General features: G+C 42.6%; 1 protein-coding gene across 7 annotated transcripts in view; it reads right to left on the bottom strand.

Moving 5' to 3' along the window:
* Positions 1–15,376, bottom strand: part of LOC132908135 (protein dead ringer) — a 147,761-nt gene extending 132,385 nt beyond the window's left edge. For 3 of the 7 annotated variants that reach the window (XR_009658318.1, XM_060961818.1, XM_060961816.1), the window contains exon 1: positions 13,994–15,376. Coding sequence is in view for 6 of the 7 variants with exons in the window: in XM_060961818.1 (XP_060817801.1) it covers positions 13,994–14,098 (105 nt within the window). In the remaining variant the exon portion in view is untranslated. The remainder of the gene's footprint in view (positions 1–13,993) is intronic. The other 4 variants (XM_060961820.1, XM_060961819.1, XM_060961817.1 and 1 more) reach the window with 3 other exon arrangements.
* Between the last annotated feature and the right edge of the window lie 3,056 nt (positions 15,377–18,432).

Genomic DNA, 18,432 nt, shown 5'->3' on the forward strand with positions numbered 1-18,432 from the left:
ACGGTCGGTAAGTACATAGGATGAGACGTTTATATACCCCCGACGATGTCTATAACGCCTCGAGTTACGAGACGCCTTTACGAGCGAATGCAACTCGCGCCAGACGTCAAGAGGCGAACCTCCGTTTCGAAGTTTGATGGCGCGACACGGGCTCCAAGCATAACCTCCGAAATATCACCCTCTCTCTTCTCTTTCGTTCGGAAACATTCACCACCCCTCTCCTCCATCTTTGCGTGTTTATCTTCCCTTTTTCTAACGCAGAGACCAGCGTGGATCCTTTCCACGACCCCCAACATTCTTATTAAAACACCATTACCCTTCCACGAACGGTGGTTTCAGTCCCATTTGGTGTCTGGTAACTTTCCCCGGCTTAACCCTGATTATCTTCGTGGAGAAAATTAAAGTTTCTATTCCGTTGGAATATTTCACGCAAACAGACGTTATCTATCTACGAGAGAGTAGCGCACAACAGGTGTGTCTTTAACGAGAAACGTCATCTCTCTCTCACTCGAGTTTATGCAAATGTCCGGAAACGCGTGCGATTTCAAAGAAGAACCGGTCGAACGAAGATTGCAGCGCAATTGTTACAATGTTAAAGTTGTCACGCGGACGGCTATTTTCTTTTTACTTGCATTGTTTCGCCGCGTGGCACACGAGAGAATTTCCATCGGATGACGGCGTGTTTCCCGAGTCGTAATTCCCTCACTCCGCGTTCGAGTAGCACAAGCCGGCTCTCAGCCATTAAATTAATAATTTGTGGTCGACAACGGCATTGTGAGATCCGATGCAATCGTTATAATATGCAGGATTTTATTATCGGCCCCGATGGCGTATGCTAATTTACTGCTAATTGTATTCCGCGGGCGACAATGATGTCTCGGCTGGCAGAATGCAATCGCTGCCGCAAACGAACAAACGGCGACTACCCGTACAATGCGACCGCGTGTATACCGTTCTACGATTGTTGGAATTGTTGCTCGGCCCAACCGACCATGCGGCGAACGAAAAAGAAAAAAAGAAAAAGAAAAAAGAGAAGAAGAAGGAGAAAAAGAAAAATAGTCGGCTACGTGATTTTCACTGACGCGCGTGAAAAATTACCAAGTAAAATCCAGCCATGTTATCGCCACGACAGCCTTCAAGGATCTTCTATAAATACGGCAGAGAATTAACGCGAAAACGTTATTGCTCCGTTAGTTGCGTTAAAAAAATTTCCTCGCCAACTGTTACGTCCGATGAAAGTCGAATCAAAACGGAAAGAGTGTAACAACGTAATGATCACGTTCGAAGAAAGATATTTATGGCGGAGGAATTGCATAACAATAAGCGTTACGGTGCAAGGGCAGCAGCCGCATAAATTCACATTCCTGCGACGTAAGACGATCCAGTCAACGGTAGCATCTGAATTTCATGCATTAACGGCAGACTAAGATCTACGAGAACGGAAATTGAAAGGTTCTTTTCTAAAACCTTCTCGTCTCGAAACATACGGTCGGCACGTGCGGCCTACCCTCCGATGTCCCTTTTGCTAGATACAACTCAAGCTCCAGTGATTCTCATCTTTCCCTCGCATATCTTATGTAAATACGCAAACGAATTCTTATCCATCGTGTTTTCGTGTCTCTTTCGATTACCATAGACCAGGTAGACCATAGATTACCTGCCAAATATTGTTATACCATATATCATCATTTTCATTGTCCACGGTTATGCCTACGGTACTTGGCGCATAAATCAATAAAATCGATCGTTTATTTTCTAAATAGCGCGGTAGTAAAAACGAAATTCCGCAACGTGACAAAGATTGTGCCGAGGAAGGAAACGACGAGGTCGAAGTTTCAAGACACAACAGGGCCCAGGATGTCTTAAGACCCCCCAGAGAGAGGGTCTCTCTCGATCGATAATTCCAAAGAGATACCAAGGCTCTCAATACACAATGACTGTCGATATCGTCGTCGTCCATCTAGGAACCGTCCCTGCCAGAGATCCTTAGGTTCATCCGAAGGGAAACTGCCGTTCGTCCTTGGATTCCCGAGGCTGCTAGCCCGCGCGTTTGCTACGCCGTGTTGGCTCCAGCAACCAACCAACTCTTCCTTTCCTTCCCGAATCCTAAATCTCTACGGATATCCCTAACGGAAACTTACAGTCCTTCGATGCTATTTCCCTCGTAGCTTAGGTGTTTTCTCGTCGTTCTGTTACGATTTCTAGCGATATTGCAACGTTTTTAACAGAACTTTTTCCAAACGTACTTCCTTCGACGTTTTAATTGCCGACAATCAAATAGTAAATTATCGCAAGTTTTTCGAGAAAATTGCTGCAGGGATCGTAGGATCGTAAAACGTGGTTGTTTTCGACGATCGGACGAGGCAACAAAATATCGCCGATAGAAACGGCGTAATTAACGACGAGGAAGGCGCGAAACTAAAGTCGTCGCGAAGGCGAAACGGTATGTCCTCATTCGGATGAAAAAGAAACGGCCAGAGATACACTTGTACGTAATCCTTCGAGGGACTATATCCCATTACGGAAGACATCAAAGCCAACGTTACCAGCGGCACGATCCACGGATTTATTAAAACGAAAGTAGGGCGTGCGTAAAGTGCATAGTTTGAAACGATGCAAAATCCTGCGAGCGTGATTCGTTCGTACGCAGTAACCGCAATACCCGATTATTATATCTCTGCTTAGTAAAATCAATTGACGGTAATAAATATCGATAATAACACGCTCTCGGTCGTCCCAACTACGAGATACTTTGGCCGCAGCTGCACGCTCTGCATGGATAATTATTACAAAAGCGTCAACGGTAAATACCGGTGGATGCGGCACGATATTTTAGCGCTGCTACAGCTGGAGCTTACGTACGCTCGATAACTTTCGCTTCGTGAAAAATATAAAACGCCATTGTGAACGCACCTTTCGACCAAAAATTAACAGATATATAGTAGAACGATTTGGGAATTTTTCCTACCATACGAAGATCTGGGATGACGAATTTGAAAAGAACGAGTAGTCTTTTTATTCGTAAATCTTAAAACTTCTATTTTTGGGCAGTACGCTTACATATATGGTTTTCCGGTAGCAGCGAACGTGTTAATAGTTACTCTAACGAGGAAAGGTTTCGTTCTGTATTTGCTCTCGATAGACAACGATGTGACGAGTTGGATTCAGAGTAATTCAGAGTAAGCGGACAATCGATCCTCCGATAGAAATTGAAAAAACAAAGAAATCACAGATGTTTTAGCGAAACAATGACTGGTACCATATGTAGTTCAAAGCCGTGTCGTTTAATGATCGATGAAAGTTAGAAACTTCAATGTATAAATAAATCGCTGATTCGATGGAATATTTATGTTCATAGGAACGACAAGGAAATAAATATTTATCGAATTTGAAGGATCTTCAGATCAAAATTAGAAGAGAAAATGACAGGAAACGACAAAATTTATAGAGTTACCTGGCGAAGATGAAAATATCCGGAGATTGCGGATGGGATAAAAGAAAAAGTGTCTATCTTCGTGTCCTTGGAGCAGTTATAAAGTCATCAAACTGACCTGCCTAGTGACGGTTACTTTCTACAAAATTATTTCTATTGTTTGAACAGGGCAAAAGAAAAGAATGTAGCCTTAGAAAACGCAATGACTCGCGCATAATTTCCGGGAAAGCGGATCTTCTAAGATCATGTTAAAAGCTATTTTTCTTAAAATCTTAATCCTTTTCCTGTGGGATATTCCACGGACATTAAAAAAGCCATAAAAGGCCATACCACGATTTACAACTTTTAATGCAAACATAAATCGCTACTCAAATGTACTTAAGCAAATAAATTAAATGTACTTAAGCCAAAGAAAATTACTATTCGATTGCTTCCATAGATTAATCTTTTACAATTTATAACATAAAAGGCGAATTTAGAAAGTGGCAGGAAGAGCTGAAACTTAATTGTCGCCTTCAAGCTATAAAAGTATTCAAATCATTCTATCTAAGGTTCTAGTTATTATTATTAAATATATATATATATATTTTTTAGAACGATTTACGAACCTTATTATAAAGCAAATAAAATAAAGCTTATGTGCAAATGTAAGATATAAGACAAAGTATATGCGTATTTAAGCCATTACTTTGATACAAAGTTCCACGTTTTTTATTTGTTCACATAAAACCCGTGTCAATATTTTACGAAGCCCTTAGTTAAAACCAGATAGAAAAGCGTCGATAATTGAAAAATTCTAGAAAGATTAGAAAATCTTAATCCGCCTGTCTGTCAAGTCCTTTTAAAAACGCTCCTATCTAACCAACGGGAAAGAAACTTTGGGAATGGAAATTTCCGCGTACGCACTGAACATCGTCTAGCTACCGTTAGTAAAATTATTTTGCGGGCGCTCCTATGCCTCTTATTTCGCCGCCATTCTCAGGCGAGGCGATCGACCCCGATCAAAACGGTACACAACCGAGAGAAACAATTGCCTTCTCAGATCCGGAGTATTTAGGTTAGAAACCGGCGCGATCCCCGATCGTAGAACATCGAGGTGGCCGTACGAACATTAATAGTCACGGAATAGAAGCCTTGGCTAAGATCGTAAAAATATAATTGCACCGATTGCAACAGCGTTATCCAGGCACCGGTGCGGATAATGATACGTGAATGGGCGAGTTACGGCACTAGAGTTGGTCAGGCATCTCTTTCGTGGCCACATACACACACACACACATACGTATATATATATGCGAGTCCCGTTCCGGTATCGGCGCGCGGGCGCGAGTGCACGACAGAGTTGCCGTGTGCGTGTGCATTAAGGCACAAAGTGCATTGGTTGCGCAAACCACCATTACGCTGGGTGCACACAGTTGCATACTGACGAGAAGCAACAGCCTCCTGCCAAACCGCTTCCACTATAGCCAACGTTCAACCTCGTGGAACAGATTATTCTAGCCTATTAAATATATTAACCAAAGTTATTCCTCGATAAATCATTGTGTTCTAACAACTTGTACGGAAAGCACCACCTTTGCCGCGGAACTCGTTTCCCCTTCGATACCGATTCCTCGCACGCGAGACACGAGTTCTCCCGATAATTTCATTCGTTCGAGCAGCCACTGAATTAAGAAACGAATACCAAGGGGCGTTGCACAGAGAGGTTGGTTCTCGAAGGTTCCCGAGATTTCTCTGGCATCGTTATCCAACCAACTACTTTCGACCGATCGAAACGCGACACCACGAGTTCGTCCGCCACGAAATCGCGTCCCGACGTTGCTTCATCAGACAACGAGCACATACAAAATTAAATTAAACTCGTCTCTCGCGTGGTTCCACGAAGCGACCAGGTAAGAAGTCGACGACCCGACCGACCTGGAGGAGACCGGTGTACCGTGCAGCAGAGGACTCGGACCAAGAGAACGAAGAAGCGTCAGCGCCATCGGAGAAAGAGAGAGCAAAAGGCGCGAGTAAAGTTGAAGAGTCAACAAGAGGGTTCGTGGTCGGTCGTGGCACGTCTCTGGCTCTCGATGTTTGCACGAGTTCGACGAAGAAACCCGTTTCGCCTTTTTCCTCCGCGCCTTCCTCGTCGCCGGGCATGCACGAGCATCCACGAGAGTCCATCGAGTTAGCGTTTACTTAGGACCCCGCGCGATACACAAGGTGGCTCAAATTAAATATCCCAACCGAGAGTAGGGGTATACTCAAAAATACGAACGATTTCCCTTTTTCAAGTTTGCCGGCGACACGCTATACGAGCGATTCACGATCGTAAAATAATGTATAAGTCCGATCGATATTCCATTCCACGCCGGATATGACGCAAACTTGCCTCGAAGAATGGAAAACGGAACACCGATTGTAAATTAAGAGAAACTATTCACGATTCTTGGAAACGGTAGAAAAGAAAAGGAAGAGGCAAAGAATTCGCCTATCTACTATTCTTAGTTAACAGTCTCTCGATTATCCGAGAGCACGCACAGCTAAAATAATTCGCTTGTTCCGATATGACAAAAGGATAATATAGCGGAGGAGGGGAAGGGAAGGAAACTTCGTCGCTGCAAGAAACGGCAGTTTTGTGAAAGCTCGTCTGCGTGAAATCGACTTGGCCTTGGCGGTGCTTTTACAGGCGGTGTATGCGAGGTCTGACAGGGGAGAGTCGGTAGGCTCGTGCCAGGCCCATTACCTGCATGGGGTCTTTTCCAACTAAGAGGACCCTACGACCACCTTGGTGGCAGTAGCCACCTTATAAGTCTTGCTAATGGCTGCCCGTACCTTTCCCTCCGAGGCACGATGGGGTGTGATAGCCAATTGGGTGCTAACCTTAGAAAGTTCCACTTGACTCGTAGAACACAACAAACAAACCTGAGAGACGGCAGCCTATTCTTTTCCAAAATCAGATCCGATGTCGTTCTCCACCTTTTTACACAGTCTTTCGCTTTCCCTTCGCATACACGTTCTCCATCGCCCTTCTTACAAGTACATTTTACCATACCGCTTCGTTCGAAAATAGAACCAATACGATACGTACAGAACAAAATGCAATTTTCAAAGAAAAATAATCGCCAAATTACAGACTCTTTTTTACGTGCCCTTGGTTAAGTCAGTTTCAAGGGGTGACAAAAAAGTTAATAGAATATTCAGTGTTCGCCAGCGAACCAACGACTGGTACCATAAACACCAGGATAATTTATGAAGCGCAGTTCATCGAACAGAAACGAAAGCGAGGCTATCAGAATTTTATTCCTCCTCGTTCGCTCGTAATTTGTAGCAGAAGGAACGTTCCAGGTTGCACTGTTAAGGATATATTGAACGCACGAGGCTCGTCCCACAAATACGAGGCAATGTAGTTAAAGAACTCTACGAGACATCGTGTAATTGACAGTTACATTCACAGAACTAGGGATATCCGTGGTTGCTGATCCACGAGCAATCAACGAGGCGGATGAGAGTAAATAAGTATTTGAATCGTTAAGTGTAACGCGACGTTCGACGGTTATCCGGAAATTCTTACGATCGGCACATGGGACACAATTTGATACTTTGTGTGACGTCACTTAAGATGTATAATTACTATAATAATAGGTACCACTTACAACTATAAAGAATATTAGCAAAGAATATTTGACGCACGCTGAAGGTTATACGCATACCATTTACAACGTATAATCATCCCCCTAATCATACAAGTTATGACGATGGAAATTATGGCAATAGATACGACGTCCCTCGATCGATTATGTGTAATTCCGGTCATCGTTAACATGATCAATGGCAACTCATTTTTAACCAGAGATAAGACCTCTATAACGTTACTTCGCATCGAACATTTATACGAAACCAAGCAAAATACCCATCAGCTTTATATTCGAACGTATCGATAACCTGTATCACTAATACATTTACCGTGTGTTATCGCAAAAATAAATATCTCCAAACAGCGCGATGACGCAAAATTCATGTTATTAATGCAAATTTTAAGAATAATGTTTTTATGATTTTTTAAATACGATACGTATTCTCAGTTAACAAAAAAAAAGGAGGAAAAAAAAGAATATCGTCAATACTACCAAGAAATAATTATTTCATCCTCGTACGCAATCGGTGCATGTAAAGCACATGCGATTTCGAGGGAACGGCGACACGTGTGAAACGGCGGCGTCACGACGAATTGTCGGCTGCCATTAAACGACGCACGCGAACCTAAGAAATCGAAATCGAAAGCAGAGTGGAGATATCGGCGCGTCGGCGTTCCATCGAACGGAGTTCTCGGCACGGCGCATACATAAAGGCAGGCGTGACCGCGGCACGAGCTTGGACCAATCGCGATTCAGCTTGGTCCACCGCTTTTTTTTTTTTCTTTATTTCATTCACTCTTTCTCCCCCCTTTCGTCTACGCGGCCACACTGATTCCCCACCATCGGCATAAACTCTGTGCTCACGGGCTCACGGCCCGTTGGATCGCGATCACGCGCATTGCAGCTGCAACGAGGAATGCATGCGCGCTCCGCGAATCGCGTCCTCAACGATGCGCCCCGATGAACGCGAAAACCGCTTTGACGCCATCGCGGCGATCTTCGCGATAAAATCGTGCTTACCGATCCATTAGCCCGCGCCCGACACCGTCTTTGAAAATTCACGAACCAGGCTATGCGATTTCGCGCGATTAATCCTTTACTCCGCCCCTGCAACACCGTTTCATAGAATCGTTGTGTTCGTGGCGTTATATAGCGATAACTATGTGTTACAATGACGATTCGATATTAATTCGTCTTTCCTCGAACATCTACAATTCGGGAAATATCAACCCTTGAAGACATTTTCTTCAAGATGTTTCCGATTGTACAGATACTTTCTAATAAAAAAATTAGAATTGAAGAGCTCGTAGCAAAAGTTACCCTTGTTCGTACATTTTACGCAGAAAGGAATATTCCAGCAATCTTAAGTTTCGTTCAGGAAATTATTTTCTTTTTTATTTGCAAAATATTCACATTATGCAAATGTTATATCCGTGATTATACGTTTATCTAATCTTGGTTGATTAGAATTGTGCACGATCTGGACATAGATCACTTTAATGTTGTGAAATTAGTTTCAACTAGAATTATCTAAAATTAAAAGTCGAGAAATTTCAAAAAGTTCGCGTTTGCTCCGAAACCTCCAGTTATTCAGCATTGTTCGATAATTCAAAAAATGGGAGATACACGGATTCCTTGGATTATCGATACCTATTTAAGGGTGAAAATGTGACTTGTATTCGCGGAAGGATATACATAGAACATGAAACGCGAGCACGCATAAAATGCGCGCGAAATTTGATCCAGACGTCGACCGACCTTCCGTTGCATTACACCTTATCGGCTAGCCAGTGGTAATGAGTTTTGGAGTATTTTCAGTACACGTGTACTGCAAACATGCCAACATTGTGCATTTACGTTATTACGAGTCACTGAATCCGTAAAATGTCTGTTTTTTTTTTTTTTTTTGTATGCAAGATAGAGAGACAGGAAAAACTGATAAAGGGGCAGGTTAATACGGAAAAAAGTTATTTTGGTATAACGTATGCAGTAACTCGATCAAAATGAAATGTACACACTGTATGATAGTAAATGTCCGACACTGGACACCCGACATGCGACATTCGAAGTGATGGAGTATCGTAAACGCAGTGTCGAGGTAATTTCTCTCTGTATCGACTTGTCTCGGTCACTCCCATATGTAGATAGATAGGACTATGAAAATTAAGCATCTGTCAGTCAAATAATATGAATAGAACGAGTCCAGAAAGTCCTTTTGTTCTTTTCTCGGTCGAGCATATTGCAAATGTATCTGCGAAGTAAAAAGAAAGAAGGGGAGAAGAGATTGGTGTTTGCAATTTTCAGCCCGGCCTTGCTACGGGCCGGGGCGCGGCTAAGGGTCGAGCTCCGGTAGGATATTATCTTCAAAATCTAATTATGAGATTTTTATAGGGCTATCGTAAAACGGCCGAATAATAGTTGGCATCTCCTCGAGGGAGGAGGCTAGGGCCGTGTTCCGCCATAATCTTCCGCCAAGATAATGGGGAATAGCACGACCAACCCCTCCAAAAAGAAACACTGATACACTGTCAAGGACGTTCTTCACCTAAAGTCTGTCCCTAATCAAAACCTCTATCCAACGTAATTGGTCGTTCCTCCGCGGGAATGTTAATTAGAGAACAGAAGATAGCACCTTGCCAACTGTCAAAGTTGTATCAAAGAATGTCGAACCACGAAACAGTCGTGAATGATCGTTCTCTCTGTATACCTGTATGATTATACTCCTACCACTTGCTATTCGCAGGAATGAAGATCAAATTGTTCGATGGATACCTATCTGAAATTTGACTCGAGGAGGCCATTAACGTGTTCAACGGGATGTCGGTCATCGGTGAGCAACAAAAGATTTTCAAGGCTGTCGTAAGGTAATGAATATGTAAAAGTATGTACAACACGCAATATCATGGATATCACGTTTCGCGGAGTATAAGTAATAGAATTAATTATATATTTCATTGTTCATTGTAATTTAAAATTGTAATACGACCTTGCTGAATAGAACGCGTCACCCGAAATCGACTCTGCGATGATCGTGCCAGACCGTAATCACGTTCCGTGCGAGTACTAAAATCTTGTCGCTCTGGCAACTACGTGGAAACAATCGAATATAAAGATTCATACGGGTATACGCGTTTCCACCTTCAAACGTTTCATTCGTCCGAACATCGATCGACCTTAACTGTCCGAATTTGAAAGAATCTCAGGTACCCTTGTCCCAGGGTGGCGCTAGCAGCACTGCCACGACAATGGTACCGCACATGTTTTACCTGGTCCCGTCCTAACGAAACATGACGTCACGACATGGCGTCTGCAGGTGAAACAGCCAGGCTAACCGTGTATATAAGCGAGCGCACTCGCTAACCGATCCGATTGGCCGAAAGAGGAATCCCCGCCTTTGTACCACGTTCTGCACACCGTTTGCCTCGACGTTGGACCCAGCTAAAGCTGCCCCTCGTGCCCCCCTCTTCGCGCGTTCTTTCGCTCCCTCTCCTTTACTACCTGGATCTCTATCTTCACCCGATTATCGCCCTCTCCTTTCTTTCCCCCGTTTCCAACTCTTTTCCCTCTCTTTGCGCGCGCGCGCGAATTACATCGCCCCTCTTTCTCCCCGTTCCGTCACACAGCTCACCCCTTAACGCGACCGTACGTGCAAATACTCGACGTATAGAGTGGCCTGTGACACGAACTCACGCACACGCTGACAACGAGCTCAGACTGAATCAACCGGGTTCGTGTTTACACCTCTCTCGTGGCGCAACGACAACGCGACGCGTCGCGTCGTTCATCCCCGGGCAATTCGCTCGCTGTTAAGGATCTTCTTCCCAGGCGAAACCCTCGTTAACCCGTTCTTATTCTCCTTGTTTACAGTGCTATTTAGCGATGGGCTCAAGCACGTCGCAGATACACGGCCGGTATTAAGTATTCGGACACTTACTTGTTACACTTAATGAAAAACTTGAACGTATATTGGTCAATTTGGTACATACTTGGTATATAGCGGAGCGCAGATTTTTTATACGTTTACGTGATACTTAAAGCTATTATCGTGGTACTAGCGCGGTATCATCCATAAATATACAAATGCTAAAAGTATAATATCTGTTCGTAATACTTAACGAACGAAATAAATCACCATCTATGTTCCGTAATTTTGTAGTGTTCATGAGAATATAAATTTGCATAAAAATCTGCAATTTAATTAGAAGCTATATACATATGTATGATAGGAGTAAATAGATTTGTGATACAATAACAAGAATATGAAGGCAGCGGAAAGTATCAGGTATCCTAATGCTTATTTCGTTTTATAAGGAGATAATAGATGCAAAACATTATTTGTCTTATATTATTTCGTTGAATTATAAAATTACTATTGTTCTATTATTCTATTATTTCGTTACAAAACGAAAGGAATTTTTGGAACAACCTAATAGGTTTGTACATTGCCTTTGCTAAACTCTTAAATTTTTCATAAAAATCGAATGTAATGGTAATGCCTTTCTAACTCTACGATTCAACTATTAGTTTTTATTACTTATAAGGAATCTAATTCGTCCAAATACCGTGATTATCAATTATAAATTACCAGAAATTTGCTAGTACTCGTTCCGAGATTGAAAACGAGCTTGCGAATAATACTTTGCAAATACGATACGATGAATTCGATTGGCATTTATAAGTTACGATATACGCAGATACATACTGAACTTGATCCCATCACTCGCGCTATCATCGTTCGATCAGCAACTTTCCCCTCGCGTGATCTCGCGACCGACATGCTGCACCGCCGCGAATGAGATTACGTAAAATTTGTTAAATATACGCGGCATAGCAGGGGTCGCGCGTATCGATGAACGTATTTTTAGAACGGACATATTGCAAAGATCGAAAATACGGTGCTTCCTGGATCTCGTTGGCTGATCCACGATGGCGGGGAGTGGAAACGTTCGGATACTTCGCTACGGGTTATTATTATTCCAAAGTATTGTAATGGGGCCGGCATTGCAAGTAGGGAAGCGTGTAAAAGACGTGGAAAAGAATAGACGATAAAAGAAAGGATAAAAATATCAACGCACACGAGAATATTTTACTGCGGGAAATAACCGAGAGATTGAAATTGTCAATAATCATTGAGATTCGTGACTGGAGAGACGGCCATCATTTATATTGTATTTCTATGAGTGTAAATTGCAATCTACGGAACGTTTTTACAAAAGGTTGGTTATTGCTTCGTAATTTATTGATACTATTCGTCCGTTTGTGTCTGCGATCAAAAATTTTCCTTTAAAGCAGAGCGAATTTTACTATATATATATATAGTAAATAATTTTTATATATAGATAAATATATAGATATATAGATATATATCGGTGAAATCTTTAGGAGAAAAATAAATACCTATTTATCCGAGATATATGATGGATGACGTCATCAGTGAGATAGAATAAGAGCCTAGTCATTAAAAATTAGTTTGTTTGCTATGAAATCATAATGTCACAATAGATTACGAATTTTAATGACGTCACTATTTAAGCATTAATGGGACATAAAGTTGTCCGATGTAAAGGACTTAAATACATTAATGAGACATAAAATCAGGAACACTGCAAATATCCGGGTACGAAAGTAATAAATCTCTTTTGATTTTATAAACACCCTTTACAACTTATATCTTATCTTTGAAATTACAGTTTATGAAGAGAAATTATCCCGTAAGAACAAAGTTCAACATTCGTTCGCATGAGCAATGAATTCTGTAGAACGTAGTATGAAAATTCATTATACGTATCTATAATAAATGATATACACGATTTAAGATACAATGCCAATGGAAATTGAAGGTGGAAGGAGAAGCTAAAGCCAAAGCTTGAAGATTTACTATAGTGAAAGGGTTGCCGTTGAAAATTAAGTCGACTATGGACAAACGCGCCAACAATAACAGTGCTAATTCTGCTGCGAAAACGACCGAGGTGCTTTTTTATTTGATATAGCTTTATCTTTCCTCCACCAAGGATATCGTTATTCTTAGAACGCTTGTGAACTCGGTCGTATAAGAATTTCGCGATATCCACGATCCATAACAATATCGTCGAAATTATTCAACCTTCGGTAGTATGTTGGTACTACCTTTACGATATTCTAAAGAAGATTTCAAAATACGCAAGAATTATCACGCGTAGCATTTACGAAGCATTAAATTCATCGAAGTTTCTAGGACGATCACGTTATAAACAAGTCGAATGTGACTTTTATATCAGGATAGGCACGTGCATAAAACTCGTAGCTGAGATACATAAAAAACGCTTACGAAGCCGCAAAGGCGGTCGGTCTGGCATTGTTTGTAAACCATGCTGCCCTTCTGGCACATTGTAGCATTTCGCTGTATTTTCAGTGATGTGTATCGTAAATACGTAAATACACGGCCGTTCTCTATTGTCAGCCAATTTTATCCATCGACCAATCGAAAATTCGTGACAACAGGATACGACGCAATTCTGTCCGAGTTAAATTACATTTTTTACCTTCGATGATAGAATTAACGAATTTTCGACGCTATCGTTACTTACAATTTATAATCACTGTTCCCTTTCTTACGTCTGTACGAATACGAAACGTACGATTATCGAGACACGAGTCTGTCGATCGAGTATCGACTTTTTGTGAAACTACCATTTAGAAACATGGAGAGGCAAGCCACGTGGTTATCGATAGTCGAGACACTCAGAGCAAAGATAGTGGACTAAACCACATTTGTACGCGTTATTTATTATATATAATAATAATATGCTTATTCCAATGAACTATATTAATTATAGAAAATCAATCGTTACACCGAATGTTCGTATCTACCTTAGATAGCGAATTCGTTCGTTTTATCGAATGTGAGGGTTAGATCATTTTAGAATTTTTTAGAATATAAATAAAAAATGAAAAAACTTACCAATGGACTATCAGACGAATGTTGATGATGGGTAATAGGTATGTTGACCATCGCCACCCCTCCACCAGGGTTTCCCATGTCCTGATACTCGTCGCTCATTTCCATCGCGTAGGATGGCAACGGTTCTCTGTTCTTCACCCGAATTTTGACTGTTTTACCGCAACGCGGTCGCCCACGACACGAGTGACACGGCCGCAGCAGAACACGCTGCCAAAATGCGAATAAAAAAGGAGGAACCGATGGTTCGCTCACGTATATCACCGTTTACGAAAGAAACGAAATCACGGCGTGAAACGATCAGCGCGCACGATCGCGAGTATAATTTTTATCCTCGATACACACCAATCGCACGTGACGCGAAACAAACAAATTAATATCGGCTCCGTCGGTAAGTGTCACGTTACCGGTGAAAAGTAACAGAGTTCGAAGTACGTCTCACCGACACCGCGAAGAAACACTGTAATCAAAACAACGCGAATACGTGTTCATGCCTTTAGTTGATACTATTGTATAATGCAACGAAATGTTCGTTGCTCTTACACAAAAATTCACAATACCAACCAATTCCAATTTCCGATGGGAGATAAATTCGATCGATGTCGTCTCAGCAGATAGTGGATGTTCCTCGGTTGACGTCGTAAATTTGTTCTGTCACTAAAGTAAAAGAAACACACGCGGCACGCTTATGGCTGACATGCGCGCGAGCTTTCTATCGCAAACGTCCAAGTCGTCTCGCAGCCGATACACAACACACTACACAGTGCAGAAAAAAAAGGTGGAAAGTTTACGAGAGAAGAGAGCGCACGCGTACACTTCCTCTACGTGTTACCCAGTATTGTGTGTAGTGCAGCAGTAATGCGCGCACTCTGCGTTACCAAAAAGGACTATGCTCTAAGGAAGGAAGGAAGGAAAGAAGGAAGGAAGGAAGGAAGGAAGGAATGAAGGAAGGAAGGAAGGAAGGACAGATGAGTGGAGGGGAGAGATGGGAAAGAGAAGATTCGTAGCCGGGATTGAGGGGCAGAAGCCAGGGAAAAGGAACAGGACGCAAGGTAAGCGGGTGCGTTCGCAAAACTCCACGAACGTGACAAAGACAGATTGTGACTAGTACCGATTTCGCGACTACACAGGGAACTTGCCATCGACGTTGTTCCGCATCGTAGCAACTAAACGTAGTCGAGAACGACTACGATTAGGAACGAGTAGTTTAAATATAACGAAGAAAATATCGCAACAAGCTCACCGATCGGATGAAACGGTACGCGAGTAAATGAGACGAGAACGGACTGGCAAACGATGCCACGGATAAACGGTGGAACTACCGAACACGGAGCAGACGCGCGCACACTCGCGGCCCCTTGGGATCTGACGCCGGGATATTCCGTCGTGTTCGCGATCCCCTCTACTATTCCACGCCTCGATACAGGCTTCGAACGTTCGCTGGCGGAAAGAACGAACGGGCAGGCGAAATAGTATCCAGTGGGCGGAGGCCTGAGACACCAACGCCGTCTTCTGGCAGCGCATATCAGGCTGTGGTAGGCGGTAGACCGACGGGTTACGCCCGGTATCGACACCTCCCTCTTTTCCCTCGTCTCTCTGCTCTCTTCTTCTCTCGTATATCTTTCCATCGTCCTTTCTTCCTTCCCTTCCCTCTCTTTATGCTCCTCTTCGCGCACCCTGCCGGATAACGACCCCTATGCGGCGAACTCGAGCGTGGATCACGGAGATTTTCGGTGCGGTCGCGCCAGTTTCCCCGAGTGTTTTCGCTTCCGTTTCATCTCGGTCGCTTGACCCTGAAATATCCAGTGCATACTCTTTGCGCGAAAATTTAGACCAGTTTGCAATAAATCTACCGATACGATGACTTTCTGCAACAATTTCTGACGAGGAATTCAATTATCAAGCAGAGTGCTGTTACCATGGTTGATAACCATCGTCGGCCATGTCCACGTTCCGGTTGACGTCTATATTTTTCTCCATTTTCCTGCACGCTCGTTAACTCGTGTGCCGTCCCGAGCGGCCGAGGGTTCGATGGAAACGGCCGAGTCCATTCCCGATCCCCCTTGCATTTTCATACTCGTATCGTGTTCCATCGAGAATATGGCTGCGTAAGGTCCCTGCTAATTGTCCATGATTGCAACGATCTTATTCGCGATACTCCGCGAAAAATGTCAGTCACGAGACCTACCTCCTCCCTTTATTAGGCAACAGATCGTGTTCCGTGATAGAAACGATGTTTCCGCAGAAAATTGTAGACTACTATGTATCTGACTCTGAGAAAGAGTCGTGATTTGGTTGGAGTTTTCGAGGATTCGTATCGCGAAATATAAATGAATACGTAATTTCGAAAACATGGCCGTTGGCCTGTGAATGTATTTTGTAGGTGAAATTTGCCGCGACCGACCGCAGCAACATTGTACCGACCTGACTGTTCATTCGTAAACGATCCCCTTTGTCTGTACACGCGCGACTTTCGTTTACACCCAAAAACCTGAGCGAAAATAACCGAATAATGAACGAAATACAATGAACGTTAAAGTACTATTCGTCTTTATCTTCCAAGAAAATACAGTCGTCTGATTTCACATAGACATTTTATTATTATTATTATTATTAAATTTTATTTTTTAAGTATCTACCTTGATATATATTTCTTTTTCGGAATCCTACATTTATACAAAATTAGATATTCAGTTCTTCGAGCAAGCTCTTCGATTACAGGTTTTGTTACAAACGTTGGTTGATATTCGCCAACATGAACGGAATATTAGAAAAACACGAACCCTGGCATCTGGACGTCGTATAAAATTGTTCCCACGAGCACCAAGCGACTCGTATATACGTATATAATTGGCAAGACATAGCGTTGTAAACAGACAAGAGTATCGCGAGTGTCTTTCTTCGTAGTACACGAAGTAAGTAAGTGCCGTAGTAAACCATGCGGGACATCGGTGATCGCGCGGGACGAGATCGAAAAGTACACGAGCAACGAAAAGAAAGAAAAGAAGAAACGAGAAAATGCGATCCATGCACTTGCCGTTAAGTGGTATTAAACTCTAGATCCATTCGTCGATAAATTAACATCCTGATTGTTCGATCTGGTCAATTATACGACGTAGTTGTCACGGTTCATTTTGGTAGATACCTACCATTTCTATTCGTCAATTCTTCTTCTGTCTTCCTAAATACACAAAAGTAACGTTTTATTTATTTAAACTTTGTTCGTTGCAACGATGTTTTATCTAATGATCATGGTGAAACTTGCTTCCGATCGATTTTTCGTAACGCGTCGAAACGATATTTCGTTCGTATAATAGAGATGCGCAATCGGATATGTGATTAAATTCAATCGATGAAATTTCGATAAACCGACTGTGGATACTAGTTACGTTTGTTTAAGTGATTTATTTTTCTTACTCGTCCATCTTTGTTCCTTTCTTTCGTAGTGCAAACATTAAGGATACATGTGTTAATACGTATTCGAATTTAAGAAATTACGATATTTTCTTACAAAGGTAAAGAAGGTCGAGGAGAAAATAAAATACGAATTGGCGTAAATGGAATGAAACGGAAATACTGGAAAAGCGACGCGGTCGCTGGGATTTTCTTCGGTGTGCAACGTCTGCGCGGAACATGCACCCTCTTTAACTCTCCTCGTCCCGTTTCGCTCTCGTTTCCTCTTCGTTTCTCTAGGCGGTTCGTCCTCCTTTCTCCACCGTGTACGGTTTCAAGTCCTGCAGCTTCTCCTCTTTCATTTTCGCCTCGTTCCCCAGGCTTCTGCCGGTTTCTCCCGCGCGTTTGTACGCCATCTGCATGCGCTGCGCGTCACATATACAGACAAGATGGCGTATACGCTGTTCGTAGTACAAATTGCAGGTAATTGCAGCCCGCGGAGAGGGCTCTCCTCCTCCGCCAACGAGACGAGGAACGAAAGGGAGAAGGGCTGGCCGAAGTGGAGAGCGTGTGAAACTGCGAATTTTATGATTTACAAACGTGATCCTTTATAAGGGTATATGGATCTACGCGAGGAACGAAGCGAACCGCAGTTAAGAACCGCCCCTGTGACCTCGCGGACCAACCGCGAGATAATTGCACGCCACGGACGATGTACGATTTACTCGTGCGATTTGCGATTCCGCTCGGTTGGTCGAGTCGAGAAAATATCGGCTGACCGAAGAAAAATTTGGTTCTTCCTTACCGGTGCTTTAAACACTGCGATATATCAGTTTATTTGGATCGTAAATGTCTCTTTGGGAAGTTAGTCGCATCTACGCGACGTTGAACGTGAAAACGGAAAAGATGTAATTTGGGTTAGAAATCATTAGAGCGGTATTAAAAATCATCGCAAACTTTTATACGTTTATACGTAACTGAAAGGTCAATTTACCGTAGAAGGATACGTACAATGTGTAAAAATATATAAAATATCGTGGCTATTTAGT

The sequence above is a fragment of the Bombus pascuorum genome, chromosome 6, assembly GCF_905332965.1.
Source record: "Bombus pascuorum chromosome 6, iyBomPasc1.1, whole genome shotgun sequence".
Taxonomy (NCBI): domain Eukaryota; kingdom Metazoa; phylum Arthropoda; class Insecta; order Hymenoptera; family Apidae; genus Bombus; species Bombus pascuorum.